Source organism: Struthio camelus, chromosome 6 (genome assembly GCF_040807025.1).
Source record: "Struthio camelus isolate bStrCam1 chromosome 6, bStrCam1.hap1, whole genome shotgun sequence".
In the NCBI taxonomy this organism is placed as follows: domain Eukaryota; kingdom Metazoa; phylum Chordata; class Aves; order Struthioniformes; family Struthionidae; genus Struthio; species Struthio camelus.
In genome coordinates this window covers 26430390-26452459 of record NC_090947.1, presented here as the reverse complement: position 1 = coordinate 26452459, position 22070 = coordinate 26430390, and the positions used below count along the sequence as shown (strand labels likewise).

At 36.3% G+C, this 22070-nt stretch overlaps 1 protein-coding gene across 5 annotated transcripts in view; it reads right to left on the bottom strand.

Annotated features, from left to right (window-relative positions):
- The window catches only part of KCNH7 (potassium voltage-gated channel subfamily H member 7), a 241397-nt gene that overhangs the window by 97091 nt on the left and 122236 nt on the right, over nucleotides 1-22070 (bottom strand). For all 5 annotated transcript variants that reach the window (XM_009676154.2, XM_009676155.2, XM_009676156.2 and 2 more), the window contains exon 3: nucleotides 5854-6009. In XM_009676154.2, the coding sequence (XP_009674449.1) occupies nucleotides 5854-6009 (156 nt within the window). The remainder of the gene's footprint in view (nucleotides 1-5853; nucleotides 6010-22070) is intronic.

Here is a 22070-nt window from a genome sequence, read left to right as displayed (position 1 = left end):
TAGAGGATGAAAACCAAGACATTTTCCAGGATATTTTTAATATATTTATAGATTTAAAGTGATAGAATGATATGGCAATCTCCCAATATCCCTCTTTGGCAGAGTGCAATTATGTGCTTAATCAAACAACTTTCTGGACTTTTTCTCATGAGGGAACGAACACTGTGTTTGGGAATCGGTATTAGCTTACAGGCTGCTGCTTGTAGCTGGTCAAATTGTTTTGAAGTTACATGAATAAAAGTTGTGACCCTATCTGACTTCAGCCATCGTAGCCTACGTGTTAATAGGAGTCACCTTTTAGAAGGGTCTGGAGTATGTTAGAAATATGTCACAAAAAGCGACCATAGCTCACCATAACTTCTCCCTTTGTCCCTAAATTGTGACTTCATAGCTTTAAAAAAGAAACATGCTGTAGGCGGGGCAGGAAATGAAGACAACTCAGTATTAAAATTCTGAAAGGTTTTGATTGTCTTTTGCATGTGTGCAAACCCACAACTGCTCTATTTCAAGTAGAATTATAGCTGTATTTTTCATATTGGAGTCAGTATCCTCAGATCTATGACTTTCTGTCAGTGTGAAATGGCTGCAGATTTTTCTTTATGTCCAGTCTGTGTCATGATTAATTTTGAACTTTTGCGATTACTAGACTAAAGACACAAAACATTCCACAGCTGTGAAGAACAGAATCGGACACCAGGAACAGATTTTAATTCATGTCAGTGGCTCCTTTAATTTCTGTAAAAGACTTGGTGGAGTGGATGAATATGCTGAATTGGAATGTTTGGTGGATTTGGGGATAAAGTTGGACATTTACAGTTTCTTTCCTCAACACAGATTTAAAAGCCGTATTTACATACAGAAGTTATACTAGCATAACACTGTATTGCAAAAGAGTTTCATGAAGTCTGTATAGCAAGCTTTACAGGCGTTCTTCCTCATTTGGAGAGTATCTTATTTTGGTTAATAATTGTCACTAGTAGACTTAAATGATAATGTAAACGTGTTCACTCAGCCTCTTTGCTAAGCATTCATGTAGACACTAGAAAAAGCTCTTTTTTCTTTTAAACAGTGGCTCTAAGAGAGAGATCTTTCCGTATAAGCTAGCACCTTACTAAATGTTCTACTGTGTTATTTCAGTTGGAGTTGAAAAGTTTATATAACTTATGAAAACTTGTAAACAACGCTTCTGGGAATCATTTTCATCATCCTAGTGATAATTGAGCAAATATTGTTAACTTTTTATGAGTTATGATGGAGAACAGCCCCTGAGAATTAACTGCTATAGTACAAATAATAATAATTCTTAGGGCTTATGTAGCTCAAAACTTTTGATCTTGACACTTTAATATGCTAAACAAATATCCCAACACTTAACAACAAGGTATTTATATCTTCAGTCATTTCACCGACATAGCAAGTAAGACAGGGTAAGCTTATTAAGTGTGTTTCTCTTTGGATACAGAAGTTATTTTCTGAAATTATATCATTTAAACAATTTAAAGAAAAGCAATACAAAGAGCAAATACGCTTTCTAAAAACAAACTTAAGTAAGAAAGAACATAATATTTTTATATCTTGAAATGAGGCACAATTTAAAAAAAGGTAATTGACTAATGAATGGACATCTATAGCAGAAATCAGTTTCTAAGTATTGCTTTGACTGTGAGACTTTAACACAGTACACAAAATCATCCCCACTAGAGAAGAGAGGGTGATATCCAGTTACGTAATAAATGCCTACATGGGAAATTTCCTCACCTCTCTGAATAAAAGGTTGGATAGATTATAGCTAAGTTTAGATTATAACTAAGTTTGGTGAGACGTTTAAACAAAACTGTGTGATAAACTTTTCTTTCCAAAAGGAAAGAATTATATGAACCACCTTTGTTTTACTAGTGAAATAGCATGTACTGAAAAAAACAAAATTGTGGCAAAATACAAAAGCAATAGAATGGAAAAGAGAAATCAGTTGGCTGTGATTTACTAGTTCTTTACTGATTTGGGGCATGCTAGGTATTTCCAAAATTTAGCTATTTCATTATACAAACACTAGTCAGACTACCATGGAGAACTGATGATAAATTCTTGCAAGGAAAAATAAGGAGAACAAAAGGATCAACTGAAAGGTTTTTTCACTGCTATTGTACAGCCAGTATCTTCACTTCTCACATTACTGCCTATTCAACTTTTTGCCGCATATAAGATAGGAGCTCTTGAATACCAGACTAGAAAGAATTCTATTTATACGTAGACGTGGTCATCAAACTCCTGGCAATATATCATATATTTTTCTATAATGTATTATTGTCGTAATGTGCAGGCCCCAATGGTGAATCAGAACCTAGTTGTGTTAGGCATTGTAATGGCACATAGTACAGGATCCCTGTCCCAAAGAGCTTGCAAATGCTGTTTAAAGTATCTGTCAATATTCATGTCACTTGCTTTCCATAGGTTTTTAATCTGGTCAGAGGACCTGCAGCCCCTTAAAAGATTGGAATTACTTTTTTTGTGTTAGAGCCTTTGAAAAGAGAACGCGCTGTGTGTAAATGTGTTTTTCTTGGCATGTGTTAGATTTCAGTCATGAGCAGCGCAGTGGTAAGCTGTTTAAAACCGTTTAAATTTGTTGGCTGCAGCTAGCAGGATAGTTGCTTTCAGGAAAAGGAAAGCTTTTTCAAAATTACACTTGACAAATTTGACGTCAAGTCTTAACTCAATCAGAGGAAGAGTGATAGTATAGGAGAGTTCTCATCTTATTTCCTGGGATCAGGAAAATAACTGTGATCCTTCTGTTTCCCATTCACTTCTTAGCTCATTTCTTCTGTAACCTTACTCAATCATTTTTATTTGCTCTCATGTTGAAAAGACATTCTGACATGAGAAAACTCAATCTAAGGAACTCCAAAAAGAAATCTCTCATGATCTGTGTACCTCTGGGTGCTAGATGTTAATGCAATCTGAAATCGTCCGTCTTTTTTCATTAGCTGATCGTTATCTTGGTTGCTTGTCAGAGATGTATTGCCCTTATTATAGGGCTGGTTCCCTCTCTATTTTTATTATCTAAATTGGTTGTTGGATTTGAAGGGATTGTGTTTTGTTGCTTTTTTTTCTCTGAACCAGTGCCCATTACTGTCCATTTCTTGTGTAATCCATTGAAAACAGATCACCTGTTTTACCTGATGCTGTATGTTCCAAATAGAGAAAGACGGTGAAAAGTCAGCCTTTTCCCAAAGAATCTGCTGTTCGCCTTTCTTATGGTAGGAACATAACTGGATGTTAAAAGAGATATTTTTGCTGGGAAATGATCTACCAGTTGTTCATGACTTCTTTGATTGCCTTATTAGTCCGTCTTTTGTAAATGTCAAACTTTTTTTGTTTGTTTGTTTTAATTCAAATCTACCATTGGCCTGTACACAACGTCTTGAAGTTATTTCTGGATGCTTTGCACAGGTTGGCCTCTATCTTGAGAATTCTCTCTGCCAAGAGTATTTTTTTGGCTGTGTAACATATCTTATATCACCATCCTCCCAATCCTGCCCACGTAACAGTCTGCTCAGAGACCACAAGCATCTAGGTAGAAGTAAGAGCAGCCATGTGTCTGCCTCTAATTTATGTCACTTTCTGGTACCTGGCTGAGCCCATTATCAGGAAAATGATTTGTCATCTTTCTCTTCTTCCTTTTGTCTCAGTTATGTACTGAGATTGGAGCCCCATCTATGGGGCTCATCTATTTGAGAACTCTTAGCAGATAAATTCCCCCGTGCATGTTAGGCGTAACTATTGTAAAGGAAGAGAAGGCTATTTTGACTAAGTGCTTATTTGTGGATGTCCTGTTTAGCAGCTTTTCGCTTCAAAATATGGCAAGTGACAACATTTGCAAGTATACACTGATGCAGCAGATAGCAGAACAAAAAGCTCTTTTCAGGATATGAAGCTTTTTGCGGGGAGGGAATTTGCCTTCTGTTTTATCAATAGAACCTTACTAAGCATGGAGCAGCTGAATAATTTTATTTCCTAAATCTAATACAATTTTATAACAAAGTGTTCAAAACACACTAAGTCTGGTCTTTGTGAAACAGAAAAAAAATGAGGGTGGGGTTTACTTGATGTAGTTTTTGTTTTTTTTCTTTTCTCTGATGCAATTTTATCTTTTTTTTTCCCCTGATACTCCTTAACTGGATTTTAACCATAACATTATTACAAAAAGAAGAGTGTTTTCTTGATACCTCAAGAAAAAATGAAAAATAGTGCTCTGTTGGTGATTTTAAAAAACATAATAAAGAAAGGAAGTATAAAAGAAAAATATTTTAAGTATGTATCGTAAAGAAATGTACAAAGACTCTAAAAGCTTGTGGTATTTGGTGAAAAATAATTATTGGCAGTCTACTGATTTCCAGTAATGAGGACTTTTCTTTTTACAGTTTTGCATCTATTGCCATTATACAGTTACACAGTTGCAACTGGAAGGACTTTGACCCATCCAGAGTGCTTCACTCAGAGCTCTTTCTCCACAGCTAATGAAAATACTATTTTTAGGCCATCCCAGTTACAGAAGCAAACTGCAGTCTTTTAAAAACGTGAATGATTTGGCAATGTTATGGGAGGACTTTTCATTTTTTAGTTACAGAGCTTTGAGGGGGATCCTTTGTACTTTATCTGGAAGATAAAGAACAGAAAGTCTAGATAATGAAGAATGGCAGAGACTGCTTTAAGTCAGAAGGTAGTGTTGTTATGCACTGCTGCAGGCCTGCTTCTTACATGTATCTTCTCAATATATGTAGCAGAAAAAATAATACAGAACATCATTGCTTATGGTAGCATTCAGTGCTTACATTGGAAAAGTTCTCCCCTGGGTTCTTGCAGTGAAGATCTTCGTCTCCTATCTAACGAAAGTTGAGGTGATGATTTGACAATCAGAAAATTTAGGTTTCAGGTCCCTTTATCATACTAACATTAAAGATTATTACATTGCTAAAAGGCATTTTCCAACTGTTGCTGAGCCAGCCGGGCCCTGGGGAGAACGTTAACGTTCACTGTTAGAGCAGGCTGCGCTTTACTAAGAGGCTGTACAAACGGGGAAGTGTTCTGGGAAATCTTGAATTAAGAGCAGATAATGTGAGTGGAGATGCAAAGCAGAAGGATCATGTGCAGTGACTGCACAGAGTGAAGGTCAGCAAAGGAGCATATTTTCTGCAGATAGGAGAGAAAGCTACACAGCTTAGCTGTATAAGAAGTGGATTTTTTGTTTTGTGAAGAGTTTTCTGATTTGACAATGTTAATGTTCCAGAATAGAATGAAAACAAAAGCGTTTCCTGCATAAACAAAACAAAGCAACAACAAAAAAATCCAATCAAAATACTTCAATTCGATTAGAATAAAGATGTTTAATTCTGATTTAACTTTTTAACTTGTTTTATATTTTCCAGTCTAAATTAATAAAATCCTCTACCCTGTATGTTTTATTTAGAAAGGAAAACAGAAATATTCCCTTTTGATTAGGTTAAGATGTAGTATTTTGGCTATACTGAAATGCTTTTTTTGTAGTGTTCATTTGATAGTTAATTCTTTTCAAGGGCAATGCACTTCTATGAAGTGTTCTTCTTTCATTGAATTTGTATTTTCTAGTACAAAAGCAGTACCCACAAAATCAGTGGTGTTAGTGCTGCCAAAAACCTGATTATCTTGCATGTCTTTATAGCAGGTTTGCTACATTTCACTTCCCATTGTTTTGAATTCTACCTTAAATGAGGCGGGCAATGTGACATCTATCGTTACTTTTACATTGCTATTGGACAGGTTAATTGCGCTCTCAGCTAGGACTAGAGGTAGGCAGAGAATTTTCAGTGAGTAACTTACGATTTACAAGTTTGGATGGCAGTATTGGGTTGCACTTCTCAGGAGATGCAGTATTCTCTTCATCTGTTACGTACTCAAAGTTAATAATAAACATCATTGCTACTCCCTCTTGATTTTTCACTGGGATTATGTGGGTGTTGCAAATGAAGGTAGATCCTGCAGAGGGTGGAAAAAGAAGAATGTATAAATGAAAGGAAACTTGACTCTCTTTTTCATTCCAGTAATTCTAGTTATACCAACAGATATTGAAGAATATTTCTTTTTGTTTACTTATTGAACATTGAACACATTCTTTGCATTTTTCTCTATGAAAACATTCCTGTTTAAATGATCTTCCAATAATTAATTAGGTTATTACCTCTTCCAAAAGATCTCTCCTTTAAAATGCCAATTTTGCTTCCTGGTTTTTATGTATTGGAAGTACCTATACAGACAGACTCGCGATACAGAGGCATTTAACACCACAAGCAGCAATGCAAACACTGTTCCAACTACAATACTAGTGAAGATAGCAGAACATCAGTTCTCTAAATGTCAAATATTCTTTAGTTTTCGGTGCTATTACAACCAGATGAATCATTCATTAAATATTTATGGGTATAAATATATCGCTATTCTTATTTTAGCTCTCGTTCTTTTGGGGGCTGTATAATGTTGTTCTGGTTTACATTAAAGATATATTTGCTGTTAATCTGATCATACAGGGTTTTATACTCTGCTGCAAAATCTCTGTATTGATGTGGTAATAATTTATTATATACAAGTTGAAGCATGATGTTAAAAGCAGCCTAGTTTTCAGATGTGTGGAGCATACCCAGCTCAGCCTGAACTGAACAGAAGGTGTAATTTTTCAGCACCTCTGATACTCAGGGTGTTCTTGTTCAAATGCCTAATTAGACATTTAAAGAATGTGTTTTGTGTTCATTCTTCCGAAGTAACTCTTTTTTTAAAAGAAGCTTCATTTGATAAGGTCATTAGTTTTGATCTAATTCCCTCTTTTAAACTAGCAGAATATAGTGATTCTAAAAATAATGTGATTGCTGTAAGCGATAGGATGATAACGTGCTACAAGCTTCATGCAAACACAACTGTGAGATGGTGTCTTTCCATAATAACCGGGGACTAATGTAATGTACATCATCTGCAATTTATTCATTCAAATGCAGTAATCACTGAAACCTGACAGGCAGTACGATTTGACAAAAACAGATCCTGATCTGGGTTACACAGGAATACATTGTTATTTGCCATTGAGGAGAGACATGTAAAGATTTATATCATTATAACCAAGATCAGATTCTGCCTCCTCGTATTTAATGTAGTCCTTGCTATAATGTGATATACTTGGCAGTCTGAGCTATGTATAAAACTGGCGTGCTGGCCTTTCAGGTTTTGCAGCTGTACCTTCGATCCATTTAATAAAACAGTTAAGCTGTGGCACTTGCCACGGTTTCCATGGTAACTAGCGCAATGACTTTAGTAAACAGAAAATAAGCAATTGAAGACTGTTCCATTAGAGCTAAAAATAGAAGTGCTGCAGGCCAAGTGTTGCAACATACACTGGTTACACAGAAGGTCTGAAGGGAATCTAGAAATAATCTTTGTGTTTTCCTCTAATTAATCAAAATACAGGTTGACTTTAAACACTTGAAATAATATTTATTGATTCACTTGGAAAGAAAAATTTTGTTCCTTTCCATCTACTTGGGTTTTAAAAAATTTTCAGTAGATAGACTATATTTTGACATGCAGATTTATCGGTTAAGCAAAAATCCCCCAACATGACACCTCTAACAGAAGCAAAGGGCTGGAGGTGGGCCTAGGCTGACGCGTGCACGGATCTGAGCAACTCTGAGCTCCAGTGGATCAAATGTTTATTAGTTTTTTTGCAAACATCGATGACAATGAGCCACAGATTTCTCTATGCGCTTGCTCGCGTTTTGCAGGCAAAGCTGTTTCGGCTTTTGACAGGCTTCGCACAGTGCTAAGTAATGACAATGTCTCCCATTTATGTGGAATGTTCCACCCCCAAGTGCTCACAAACTTCATTTATACTAGAGCTAGGGGTTCACGTCTCCAGAGAGCTACCAAAGCTATTTAACAGTCCACAGCACAAGAACGTGGCAGAAAGTGCATAGAGTTCAAACTGAAGCTCTGTGTAGAAACATTTCGGGAATAAAGAATGAGAAAGATCCGTTTCTGGTATAGTTTAGCGTAGTTCCTTTGAGAACCAGTTGCACCAGCAGGATGAGTCCAGTAGAGTTCATTAGGCTGAAGTTTATCCAAGACTCCTGAGCTTTTAAGTGTTACAGAATATTTACTTTGTGCAGATGATAGGAATTGGAATTCTGCAACTTATCCAAAATATTGTGATGGGCGTTATACTCTACTCTGCTGTTAGCTGTCTTTAGTACAGAAATTGTCTACTATATACTTACTAGTACCTCTCTCTGTTGGAATGGCAATAAGGACAAAACAAGGAAAACCTCGGTGCATTTAGAATATAAGAGTTGTATATAAAGAAAGAAGACTAGCAAAATCAAAAGCTAAGCTTTGAGTAGTTAGAGCTGATGGTAATGAAGGAAGTATTAAGATTGTTTATAAACAATCTATTCTGTGTTTGCACTCTGTCATTCAATTACTCTTCATTGCACTCAGCATGTTTTCCCTGTTTTATCTCTCCTCTGAAATGCTCTGAGTAAGAAATGCTTCTGATGAGCAATACAAATTTTTATGAAGTTTCTGAAATTTGCATTTCTCATCTAAAGGCATGGAGCAAGGAGATGATATAATCAGAATAATTATGAAAATTATACCTTTATAATTAATAGATTCAATCTCTAGCAATATTTCTGGATTTTCTGAAGACTGCTGTTGATGAGTAATCATGAAATATACCTTTTGCTTTCTCTTGTTAGCATTACAATGAAGTGTAAGTGGAAAAGCTGGATATTCTCTTGTCAGCTTGAATTCCATAGTTATAAAGGCTTGCTTCCTTTTATCTACGGCATTCTAAAGCCCATTCTTTCATCCACTTAAATTAGTGGCAAGTATGTACACGTGAAGAAAAGGTTCTGCTTCTCTGTATGCTGTGTGGACATGAATCTGAAGTTACAGTTTCAACAATGTTTTCACAAGACCAGACAGACTGGTATGAACCAAATACCTTCCAAAATGTACACATCAGTGACCATAAGCATAATAAGGAACATGAATATAGTGGCATGTTCTAGTTGTGTTTGAGCAATTCTGGTGAAGCAAAACGTATTTAAAAAAAAAAAAAATTGCTGAGTAGTATTTAAGGTTGACTTGCTTCACCATAGCAGTACAAAGCAGACACTTCAAACCCATTAATCTGGTTTGTAAATTCTGTTTGCTTTTCTGGTAACTTTCCATAAAAGGTTTTTGAGACAGATTTTTATCAGGATGCATCTTCTAGATGCAACTGCAATCATTTATTGAGTTAGGGTAGCTCCATTTATGAGAAAATAGAAAGAACAATACAATGATACAAAATTGAAGACCTTCTAAATTACAAGGGCCTCCATTCTTGCGTGAAAAACTGTGACAAGCACACACTGCAAAAATGACACATCCCAAACACATTGATTCAGCCTTCGTGGGAACAATGTTTTCACACACCTTACCTATGCCTTGTTCAAAGAATCTCTGAAAAACGAGACTCCTGTCGTTTAGGTAATAGTCCTAATTCTGCAGAACCCCCACGTTTCACACAGCCAGCACCCTTGAGAAATCTATCACAGTTCTGTAGGATGGTTGTGCATCCCTATTGCACTGAATGTGTCTGACAATTGCTAGCTGCGTTTCACTGTAAAAAAAATTTGGATCCCCTCCCCCTGGTACAGTATAAATTTGAGTTCTGCCTTCACTGGGTCCAAGACTGGTTCCAACATATTTTGGAACCAGTCATGGCTCCCTATGCCAGAGGCATTTATAACTTTTCAGATTTTTTTTTTTTCTTGTTACTGGAGCTGCTGTGTGCAACTGACTCAACTTCTGTCTTTCCATAGCCTTAGTATGTGCTCTGTGTGCATATATACACACACACATGTGTATATATATACATACATATATATATACGTGTGTGTGTGTATATATATTATTTATACACAGATTGACCTTATACTAAAGTTTGTGTTAGGATTATGACACTTCTTTACTACTGCAACCTACAAAAAGTCCAATGTAGATATTGGTATTATCCATAACTCATTTAGAAGTGAAGAAAGAATAATCTAAAACAAGAACAAAGGGATGGGAGAGCCTGCTAGAGCAGGACCAAAGACAGTTGAAAATTAGAGGCAGTGATGCTGTACGTGTTTCTGGAACTAGGCAGTCTTGTTCTCTGAAGACAGATTTGAGTGAAACACATGAGTGAATGCAGGAAATGCTCATAAAAATTCTGTAATGTGACTATTTAATGCTAATTAGTGACAAGAGAAGGAAGATGGGTATTTTTAGCATTTTTATTAAATGAATAGCATGTTTGTTTTTGGAAATAACTACCCTCCTGTTCCCCAGTATGATCTCGTATTTTGTTATCCAGATAAACGCTCAAAATGCCTTCTTTCAAAGAGCTCAAAACTTAGAACATAGAGTCTATACTTTACATTTTAGTTTAAGATCTTGAACTATCAATTAGAGTAGATATGCAACTGAACATATTTCATATTTAAACAGTATGCTAAATTTAGTCTTATCAACCTTTTACTGAAGAGGAGCACAGGAAAGTCTGTATAGTCCCCATTCAGGTTTTGGTAGTGAGATGTTCTTAGTAAGTGAGATTTATTGTTTAATAGGTTCATTTTTGAATAATCACTGAAATTATTATAGTATGATAACTCATATACTAAATATAAACTCAATATTCCTTTGATAATAAAGAATTGACTTCCATAAAAACAAACAACAGTGTGAGAAAACAAAACCAATGCCATTCTGTTATCCTGTGTACATATTTACAGCCTTATTTTTCTTTTTCTTGTACTGTAGCTGATGAGGGTTGCCCAAAGTTCCAAACAGTTACCTTTCTAACATGCTTTTTATAGTTTTTTTATATACTTTACATCTTCATTTTTCTAAAAAAAATTTTTAAACTTCTATTGGTTATAATGGATACTAATTCTTGTAGTTTATTTATTTATTATTTATTCTTGTAGGTTGTTTATCTACTCATACTAAACCTACTTCAGTACTTACTATTTTTTACCTTGTGTATATTTCTGTACAGCTGTTAGTGGATACTAACTAGTTAACTAAAAAATTCTATTGAAGAGCCTGAATCAAAATTCAAATAATAAATACTGAATCAAAAGTCAAGAAAAAATTAATTTTGTTCTTTAGCAATATTACCACAATTATTTCAGTAATGGGCTGAGAACACTGGGAAAATATGTACCACGATAACAGTAATTTGTATATTTATGTCAGTCACTTCTTAATAATCTATGTCTCTACTGTGTGTTACAAATACTACCCAATGGTGACTCAAGGTCAAATCCTTGACTACTTGTAGCTGCCCTTTGCGGTGTTCCCTGAGAAGAGAAAGTCCCTCAGGGGTGCTGGAGAAAACTGCTGGAGTTTAGGCCTTATGGTTTGCTCCAACATACGCTCCTAGAGCACAGGCTGGAGGGAGACAACCCCTGTACAAAGCAGCATGGTAGAAATGGCACAGGTATGCCCTTAAACCCTACCCTGTTACCGCTGTCCTCTCAGGCATAGCGTGCGTCCCTAGAGAACAGGTAGTTTGTTACAATCTCTCATTAAGCAGTTGGCAGAGTTTGCATAGGGAGCATTCCACTTTGCATCCTAGACCTTTGCTATGAAAGGACAGCACAGCACGCGCACACTTGAAGGTAGAGCCTGTCTTATTTCACAGCTGTGCACAGACGGCTTTCCAGTTATCATGAGTCTCATTTCTACAACTGCTATATCCATGTCCAGATCTCCGGGTTATAGATTTTAGATATAGCATTCCTTCTCCATCGGTCCCTGCTCTGACACTGTCAGCTAAGTGCTGAGCTAGGTGACACAGTTACGGGCGTCATCCAGCAACACTAAAGCCCAGAATGATCCTAGCTATTCATAAAGTCTACCTTTTCAGTTTGAGTTGGGTGGAGGGCAGGTGATAGAAGGTGGGAGGGTGACATGCAAAATATTGTGAAGTAAGGCTGTTTCTTCCTTACTGCTGGTATGACTTTCGTGTTCTTGAAATGCTCTAAGGGCCAGCAGACTACTTTCATTGGACCAGCTTCAGGTGCGACCTTCTGGAGTTGCGACCTTATTCCCTAGTGTTCTGTTTCTACTTTTCAGCCAAACATTAAAAAATGAAAACAAGTGACACTTTTTATTCTATGTAATAGAAAGATTCTGGTAAGAAAGAGGTTAAAACCTTGTTTTAGCAGGCGGATGCTCTCATTGAGCCGCAAATGCTGCAGAAGAATGAAACACCTGAAAATGACTGGTTTTAATTTTCTAATGAGACTAGTGAAGCAAGGAGCCTTGTACCCTTGAAGGGTTATAAACAAAGAAAAGGAGACGGAAAGAAGTGCAGCACCAAGTGAATATTTGCTCTGGCTTGTGTGATTTCTGCTACTTACTGAAAGTATTTATACATATTATCCTTTTCTTTTATGCTTCAAATTCAGAAGCCTGGTAGAGTCTTTCTGTTTTGATTTAGCATATGTAGGTCCAGGAACATTTTGTAAATAAGCTGTACTTAACCTTGGGCTTGAGGTCTGCTCTAAGCAAACAGGGTACTTTGATGAGCTTTTGTTAGCATTTAAGGCCACAATGCATCAGGGATATATCTTGAATATTTAAGTGAAATTCAATTTGTCAAATATTGAGGGATGATTTGTATTGTTATGTGTGGGCTCACCATGACCAGTCAAGGACTGAAAATCTATTCCCTTGTGTTTCTGCTCAAGAACAAGTGAGGAAAAAATGCAATGTGTCACAGGCAATCTTATTTTCAGTGGAGCTGCTGGAAAGATTTGCTTCCTTTCTCAAGAAATACCGAGTACGCTGTTCTTGCAGCATTGTGTTAAATCCTTCACTTGATGTTATGTTAAAGGACTCCAAACACATTTGCAAGCCCTTTTCTGTATCAATTATAATTAACCTGCCAACAGATCTTCGCAGCTTAGTCTGCCTGTTTATATTAAAAAAAAAAAAAAAAAAAAAAAAAAGAGTGCAAGAATGACTGAACCTGCCTGGCTCTAGTGGGGCAGAATCAGATCACTGGAGATGCTGTTGTCCCAAAGAAGGGTTTTTTCACACAGTGTGCAATGAGCCAAAAATGACACAGAATCAAGATATTTGTTTAATTCATTTCTGCACAGAGGTGGGTGCTAGGTGGTAATTCCACAAAGCTAGCGCACCCTGGTTACTACACAGCTTACACTTTATACAGTTGAAGCAATAGTTATCAGTACAGTTTACAACTACATTAAGTTATCCTTATTCCCATTGGTTCTGTTAGGTCTCATCTTCATTTAAAGTCACAGTATCCTCTTTTTCTACTACGCATGCTCTATGGGGAAGGGGCTTTGATCAGCAGGGGGCTTTCCTGCTTGTAGGTGGGTTTTTTCTTATGCTCATTCGGATAGCTCACCCGTAGTTCAACTAGTTCTCTCCTGTTTATCAACGGCTTTTGTTCTCTTCACATTTATTTCAATACTTCCTTATCTGGTTGCCTTCGAGTGTTGTCTTGCTCCTTCCTTCAGGGCCTTGTTTAGTTAGCTACCTGTGAAAGACTGAATAATGCCCTAATCTCCTTTTTCCCCCATACCTCCAACAATGCTACATAGCTACTTGATTAATTTAGAAACACCCCAATGAAAGAAATATCAAACAAATATCTGTGGCAGTTTTCATGTGTATCTCTTTACGTTTGATGTCATTTACTCACATCTTTGGAGACATCCAAATGCAAAACGCTATTTGAGTTATGACAAAACCTTGGCTCTCAAAGAAAGGATCACCACCAGGATGTTCCTCCTCCCCTCAATTCATTATGCAGCTGCACACCCTCAGAACAGGAGGATTCTTGATAATTAGACTAAAAATTACAATATTTTGCACCCGTATAAAGTACCTCTTCTAGGAATCCCAGACTGCCTTGCAAACATTGCTTAAAGCCAGTTGCTGTCCTTCGAAGTATACAGGTATTAATTTCCTTTTTTCTTAAGGGGGTAGAACCCAGTCATTAGCAGAAAAGTGTCTTATCCAAAGCTGCATCAGAAATTAATGAAAAAACTAAGGGTAACATAAATAAACCCTTGATCTCATTTCTACAATTAACTTAGTAGATAACAGGCCCCGTTCTATTCAAATGTGTCTAGTATATTTCCACACGGGACTTTGGGTAATGGGTTGCGCAATTCTCTTCATCTTTTACCTACATCCTTTGAGCTATGTCTTTATGTCGTCATTTTCCAATTCCAACTGACTGAAAATGAGCTACTTTGTGCGGCAAGAATGGAGAATTCACAAGCTTCCCATTAAACATACTGCAGATGTATCTGTATGACTGTCTCTTTTAGAAGATTCATTGCAGAGGAACAACTAAAAATAGATGGCAGGTTGAAATGTATTATACCCCTTTTCAGTTGAAGAGCTACTTTTAAGGGGGATGGGTAGAGACAAGAAGAATATATTTGGCTGATACTTATTAGTGAGCTTACAGTGATTAAGTGGGACCTGTTCCCTTTGACATTTCTCTCCACTGTCCATACCACAGAGATATTCATACTGCCACTGGAATGGCTGCTGGTACTAAGACTTGATTTACAGGACTGCTGTAGATTTTGTAAGGTATTAACTTACAGTGTTTAGAGGAGAGGGAATAACTTTTGAACTAATAAAGAAAAAATTGCTGTCTGGAGACTCTGGACAAGTTCATTATAGGACTGGCCTATATAAGTTCCTCATTTTCTCTCCTTTTAATTCAATTTGCAGTATAATTCAATTGCTAGATAAATTTATGTAACTCATTGCTCCAGCATTTGTTATAGTACTGCATAGACGCCATTATTGCTAACCTCATGATTATAGTAGCTACACCGACACCAGTAGAGCTATGGTGATAAACTATAATGCAGAACACATTTCATATGGAAGGACAGTTTCCTAGTGCTTTGTAGTTTAATCATATATACACATGTACAGAAGACATACAGCAATGAAATATTTGGCAAGAAAAGAAAAATCAAATATAAAATAGACAAGCAGAGATGTATGTGGATTTGCCTATAAAGTAGAGACCAAGAAAAGAGCATAGTGTGAAAAATGTTGAAAGTATTTGTACAAGGAAGGATAAAATCTCATTTAGGTTCCAGCCTGCATGTAACACTGTGTTTAGTAAGCCTGATATTTTAGCCAGATGCAGATATTGCAAGGTAGGCTTTTTCCTCCTTCTGTCTCAAGTTAACGTCAGAACCACAACTGAGTTCTGCCGGAGGGTTGTTCTAGTGTGCTGACTGACATGGTGAGGCCCAGTTCCTACTGGAACTGGTCTTTGATGCTCTCAAACTGATCTTTCTTCAGAGATATGGTCCAGTATGCACATAATAGGGTGAAATTTAGTTTTGAGGTTGTTTTCTGGATGAGTTGTCGTTAATAGCAGTTTGCAATGCTGTAGTGTAAGTGCTACTTGAAATGATTTAGGCAATAATCTTAGTCTGCATCCTCTATAAGCATTATCTTTTTCTTCCAGAAGAATTCAGAGTAATGCTGTTTCTCAAAAGCAATGCCTCTGACTTGCTAATGAGAATGTTTCTGTCCCTGCATAAGCAGTTAAGTATCTTGTGCCTGATTACTAGCACACATATAAAGCTTCTTAGTGCACCACAGATGTTGTATCAGCAGATTCTAAGCAGTCGAACGTGCAAACTCTGGGCGGATTGGGCAAAGGGCTACGTCTCTAGAAAACTTTAATTGTGAAGTCTCTTTGTAAGTTGATTGTTGAATAACTGGGGAGGATTTTTCATTCTTTGTATGTTTTATGGATATTACAGACTATGTGAATGAGATATCTTGTTTTGTTAGTACGAATGCTTGATTTTATAGACATTTCCAATATAGTTTAAGTGAATGCAGATATGTCCCTTGAGTTTCACAACTTAAATTTTTTGCAGGAAAAATACAGCTTAAGCAACACTGCAAAATTTTGTTAAGTGATAAAAATTGTTTCTTTTAGACATTTTCAAAATGAAATATTTAATATTTTTAACATTCAATATTGAACAGTGATGTTTTATTTCAGGTTGCACAAAATAATCCTTTGAGCAATAAATAATTTTTTAAATTTTCAGTTCACTGAAAATATGTAAGGCCTTGATTTTTAGAATTAACAGTAAATGGAAAGTCCATTCTTTGCTCAGCTGCATAATACACTTGAACTGAGGACGTGTTAAAATAAGACCTCTCTAGTGAGTATCAAAATGTGAATACTCTTGACAAATGTTGTGTTTTATGGCTATTACAAGGGAGAAGCCAGAATGTAATACTATAAAACATGGAGTATCCTGATGTGTAACAGAAGTGGATAAAAAATGACAAATGAATGTCATTGGATCTAGGTCAGTACTGCTTGTGAATGTCAGATTCTTTTTTGAAGTCAAAGCAATGGAAGAAAAATCTGTGACAACAGCCTGGATAATAATAATGGAGCATAATTTATCTGTTGTATGCAGAGGAGTTTATGTTATACTGTGTTCTCAGCTGTATCAACAGGCATTTATATATCCGTTTAAGTCATAGTTTAAAATAATCATTTTCATTCATTTTTCAGTCTGTATCTGGACAGAAAATTTTTAATGAAGAGAGGTTGTGGTGACAGGGATTACATTAATTCATTGGAATTACATGTGATTAAAAGAGTTTTGAAAATGAGTGGATTTCATTGTGAAAAAGGTTACTTTTGACTTTTTTCATCACAAATTAAGTAAGCTTATTTAAAGCATCGCACTGTCAACAAATACCAGATGTATAGCTCAAGATGAAAAACAATGGTAGGATACATTCTCTCACAATATTTTTGTAAAAATAAAGCAATAAAGAAGCTTTAAGGTCTGTTTACAAACATTATGTAATGATTTTAAGGTTAAATGTAGTTTAAAAAATAAATTGTCTTTACAAAACCAACTAGCTGACAAATAATGTTTCCATTTTTTTCCAGTTTTTTTTAGCTAGCTTGCTCAGTTAGCATTTATTAATTGTATATGCTACAGTTTAACATGTATATCTTTCTTTTTCTTTTTTCTTTTTCTTTCTTTTTCTTTCTTTCTTGCCTTCTCTCTCTCTCTCTCTCTCTCTATCTATCTCTCTATCTTTTTCCCTACCTATCCATTTCTAAACCCTCATTAGAAGCTATGCACCTCTGGGCATTCAACTGAGAAATGTCTCATTATGTTCATGAGAAAAGGAAGCTCAGGATTGTTGAATATTGTCTATCTTGCAGAAAAAGTGCAGATTAAGACATTTTTTGACAGTAACCTCATTTATTTCCCCAAATTAAACCCTATAGTCTATTTTAAGAACTAATTGAATAACCTCACAAAGCAGAATGGAAAAAAAAAAGCCAGAACTCCATTTGAGTTATTTGTTTTATTTGTCCAAGGTATTGGGCCAGAATATACCATGAAGTAAAGCAGTGATCCAGGTCCTATTCTCACTTACTCTATGAGATTCTGGAGAGATTAATGCTTTTTGTGTTACAGTTGTTAATATTTTAGATATCGAAAAAAAGAAGGCATTAAATGGTCATGTAATATGAAGGGTGATATGGAAAACCAGAAATCAGCAGCAGGCCTCCTGAGGCAAAAAAGAAATGCTCTCATTGCTGGAGACTTTCACAAGTGCAGTGTGTACCTGGCTGCATTGGCCAGATGGAAAGAGTAGCATTTCCTAAATAAAGACGCTTTTCTGTGCACTCATGGAAACATGCTCTTCCTGATGCTTTATGCAAGAGTTGGTGATGGATACCTACTTAAACTCAGAGTCGCACAAAACCCAAAAAACAAATTAAGAGTCACCATATATAACATCAGATATAAAGTATATGGATTATAGTATCTAAGCATAATCCACCAAAATGTGTCTGAAGAGAGAGAACAGTCAGGTAAAGAATGAGGCATTTCTGTTGCATGAAGCAGCAGCCACGGAGTCCTGGTAACAAAGAAAATGCACAGGAAATGAGAAGTAACTGGCAATCCTGAAAGCTGATGGGAGTAGTCAAGCTACCGGAATAGTAAAAGAAGTGGGTGTAATAGCCTAGGAAAGACATAGTAGCTAAAAGAGATGTGCAAGTTTAAAGGCATGATCTGGTATTCTGGAGTTTCTGATAACACAGAAAAATTGAATTTTAAATGCATATTAATAAGTGCAGTGGCCTCATGGCTTAGGGTAATGTCTATTTACTAGAAATTTGTCAAACACACAAATAAAATGTTATTAGTTTTAAATATATATATATATTTTTTTCTAATGGAAAGACTCTACACCAGCGTGATGTATTTTTAATTGACGATCTCATTAGATTTGATAAATATGAATACCTTACTGGACCAGAAGTTCATGACTGTCTTAGAGCTGGTTTTCATGGCCTGATTACGATCAGTATAGACAAACAAAGAACAATCCCAAGGAGCAAAACGTGCAGGTGGTTCTTCAAAAGGGGTGCTTTTCTATGGTTGAGAAAAACATGAATGTAATTGTGAGGAAAAATCAGGCAAATATATGGATGAAAATTTGGAATTCTTCATGAATTCAACATTCATGAAAGTGTTGTTAGATAACAAAAGAGAATGATTCAAAGATACCAAAATTCTTAGCTACAACCTCCTCTGGATTCAATGCAAAAGTGAAGGTAGCAAATAGGAATTGATAGACATATAGAGAATAGAGAAAAGAGAAGGTGGATAGACATCTTTGGAAACTGAGAGGTATGAAACATAGAAAGTTGATAGTGAAATGTGACAACATCAGAGCAAGACTAGGGAGAATAAGTAGATATCTAAGTACATTAAGCAAAAAAATAATTCTAATAATAATGAAAGTCCATAAAAACCCCTATTCAAGAACTTGAGATAAAATTGTAAAATTGTTAATTATTATGCAATCAGGCAGTTCCATTAAAAATATTTTGTACTTCAAGAGAATCAGACTAATGCATCACTATAATGAAGTTTTACTTTTCCATTGTAACTAGAAGTCTGGTAATTTTTTGCTAGGTGTGAAATATCAGTGAACTTGGAAAACTTGTAATCAAAGTTGAAGGTGTTGGTCAAGTAGTCTACAACTCAGTGATGTAACTTTTTAACACATCTTACTGTGGAAAGTTACAGGAAGTTGAAACAATACTAGTATTGTGCCAATGTTCAAGACCAGGAAATAGGATGGTTGAAGAGAGCGTATGGCAGTGAGCCTAACATTGGTTCTAAGCAAAAAGAAAATCTAATATTAGATTAATTTAATAAAGAATACCTGACAGAAATATAATTAATACCATGTAATATGGTGCTGTAGACATTAGTACTGTGCAACAAATCTGATTTGATGTTTACATGTTTTCTATGCAAGAGCAACAGTGTAGATTTCACAGCCGTATGCTTTTGTGGCATATTTTGATTGCTATACAATATTATATCTAAAAAAGTAATAGCACTATACTTTAAAAAGCTCATTACATGGATTAAAAGTTGAGTGAGAGATATCAAAAAGTCATTAATGGGGGATCACAATTCAGGGCTAAAGTTTTTAGTGAAATCCTATAGAAAATACTGTGGCATTTGTTTATTCGGAAAAGATCTGGAGTAAATATAAAATAACTTCTATGAAATGTTCACACGCTTCAAAAACTAATTGTGAAATAGCTAAAAACTAGTTGTGACAAGGCAAAGAGATACAAAATAGAGCAATTTTGATTATTCTACAGGTGGGACAGTAAATGCAAACAAATGCATTCTAAAATGGTAAACTTAAAGTTATGCAGAGAACCAGGGTACATAGGCTGAAACTACAAAATGGTAGCTATATCCTGGAATTTACTTCCTCACAAAAGAACTTATAGAGTAGCTTGTGAGACAAGCCAGTGTAATATTTAGCTATATAAACAGGTAGAATAAGAAGTATCCTCTATGTATCTAGCACAGGGAGGACTGAAACTGGATTGCTGCACAAATTTTCCGGCGTCCCTATTCTTCAACGACATTGACAAATTGTAGAGGGCATAAAAAGAAAGAGCAGAGGAATAGCATTCTTCAAAAATTCCTTTGATGTAAATCTTACAGATGCCAATCTTTGTTGTTTAGTGAAAAGTAATTAGAGAAGTGACTTGCATTACAATCAGTACCTTCATGGAAAGAGCACTGAATACTAAAGAGCTATTGAGTCTAGCAGAGAGCACCTGAATGTCTGGAAGCAGAAAACAGCAACCTTCAGCCTCCGGGCCTGAGCCATCAGAGAAAGCAGTGGATTCTCCCTCTCTTTATGTTTTTAGGTGAAGACTGGAAGAAACAGACATGCTTTTTAATCAACAAAGCCTATGTATTACTTGTCTTCAAAAAAGTTTTAATGTTTCTCCTGACCACCTTTTTTTCAATTGAAAGTGGAATTTAGTGCTTCCTGGCCCAACTTTGCTGTACATACACAGTGCTCCATAAACCAAGATGTTGCCTCTCCCTTCATGCTTGGGAATAAAGCTTCGTATGCTCTGCCTAGCCGATTGGCAAAGTTTTGAAAGCCCTTTAGGATCTCGTCAGATTTATATAGTCTGACCTTAGTAAGGGCTGGGATCACATTTCAGTAGCAGGCTCTGGCACGCCCTGGATGATGGCAGTGGTAGCAGTGAATTAGGTTCAGAAGGCATGACTTCTCCCTCCTCCTGAAGGACACAGCAGCAGCAAAGCTGTAGGATGAGCTACACTCATGTGTATCTTCCACTCATGTGAATCAGCAACAATAATGCAGTACTCTATAAGTCAATGCACGTAGAGGTATTGTGCCTCTGTTCTTCTCGTTCCTTCCTCATCAGGATAGGACAGCAGTTCCCACCCTGTAAAGGATGCTGGAGGATGTGTTTGGCTATTGGGGCTGCATTCAGTGCTCTCAGAGCTGTTTCCTTCTCCTCCAGCAAAAAAGCATAGGCCAGATGGTAATGCAGGGTCAAAGCACTGCCAGTGCAAAATCACTAACATTGACTACATTCTCCCTCCCCTCCCCCCCAAACCCAAATGTGTTCAGCATTGATCAAAATGAAATCTCCCTTGTGAAATATTAAAACTTCACTTCATAATCATTCTGTTACAAAAAAACCTCTCTCTTTATCCATCAACAACTCCACCTGATTAACTAAGAGCACAACTGTTACTGGACATGGCAGCAGAGTTTATTCTTGATTTTTCAAAGCAAATCCAGCTTAACATCCCCCTAACCTTCACAGAAAGCTCATGTTCTTGGGTTGGAATCGTGCCCTTAGTATCCATACTTGATGGCTTCACATGATGTCCTGACTACCCATATGTATGTCCATCTGTTAGGCTGGCGTAGTGCCCTCCCACAAGTCATTGGACTCTAGCCCTCGGACATGGCTGAAGACTGAATGCTTACTTAATACTTCATGTGACTTCCTATCTGTGTGTATATGTGCATGCTGCAACCCTCCTGTTTGTAATGGACAGGATGGAAGATAGTTACACAATTCACTTCAGGTCAATAGTCCAAATGCAACTCAGAGCATCCTTAGGTAGGGGTTTAAAGTACCTGCATATTTGCTAGAAAATGCTAGAAAATGATAAGCAATTCCATGGAGTGAGTCGGATGTCCTAAGCTGGACATCTAAATCTGAGCAGTTTTAATAGCAAAACATTACTTTTTGTAGGAAGAAGTGCAAATACTACAAAATAGGTTGATGCTGAATAATATTACCGGAACAAACCATTGACAGACCCCGGAACAAAGTTTTCATGTGCTAAACACTAAATAGGGAAAGATTTTTCAGGCAAAATAGAAAGGTGTCACACTCACAGGGCTGAATTTTTAAGGGTTTGCACTTAGTTTTACAGCTTACTTGGTATCACTTTATTTTGCCAGCTTTATTTTTCAAGGGAATGCAACTGTTGAGTGAATTGCTAAATAAAATTGTGCTCCATTTATTAACTACTTCTGTGTGGAACCTAGTTCAGAGGTTATAG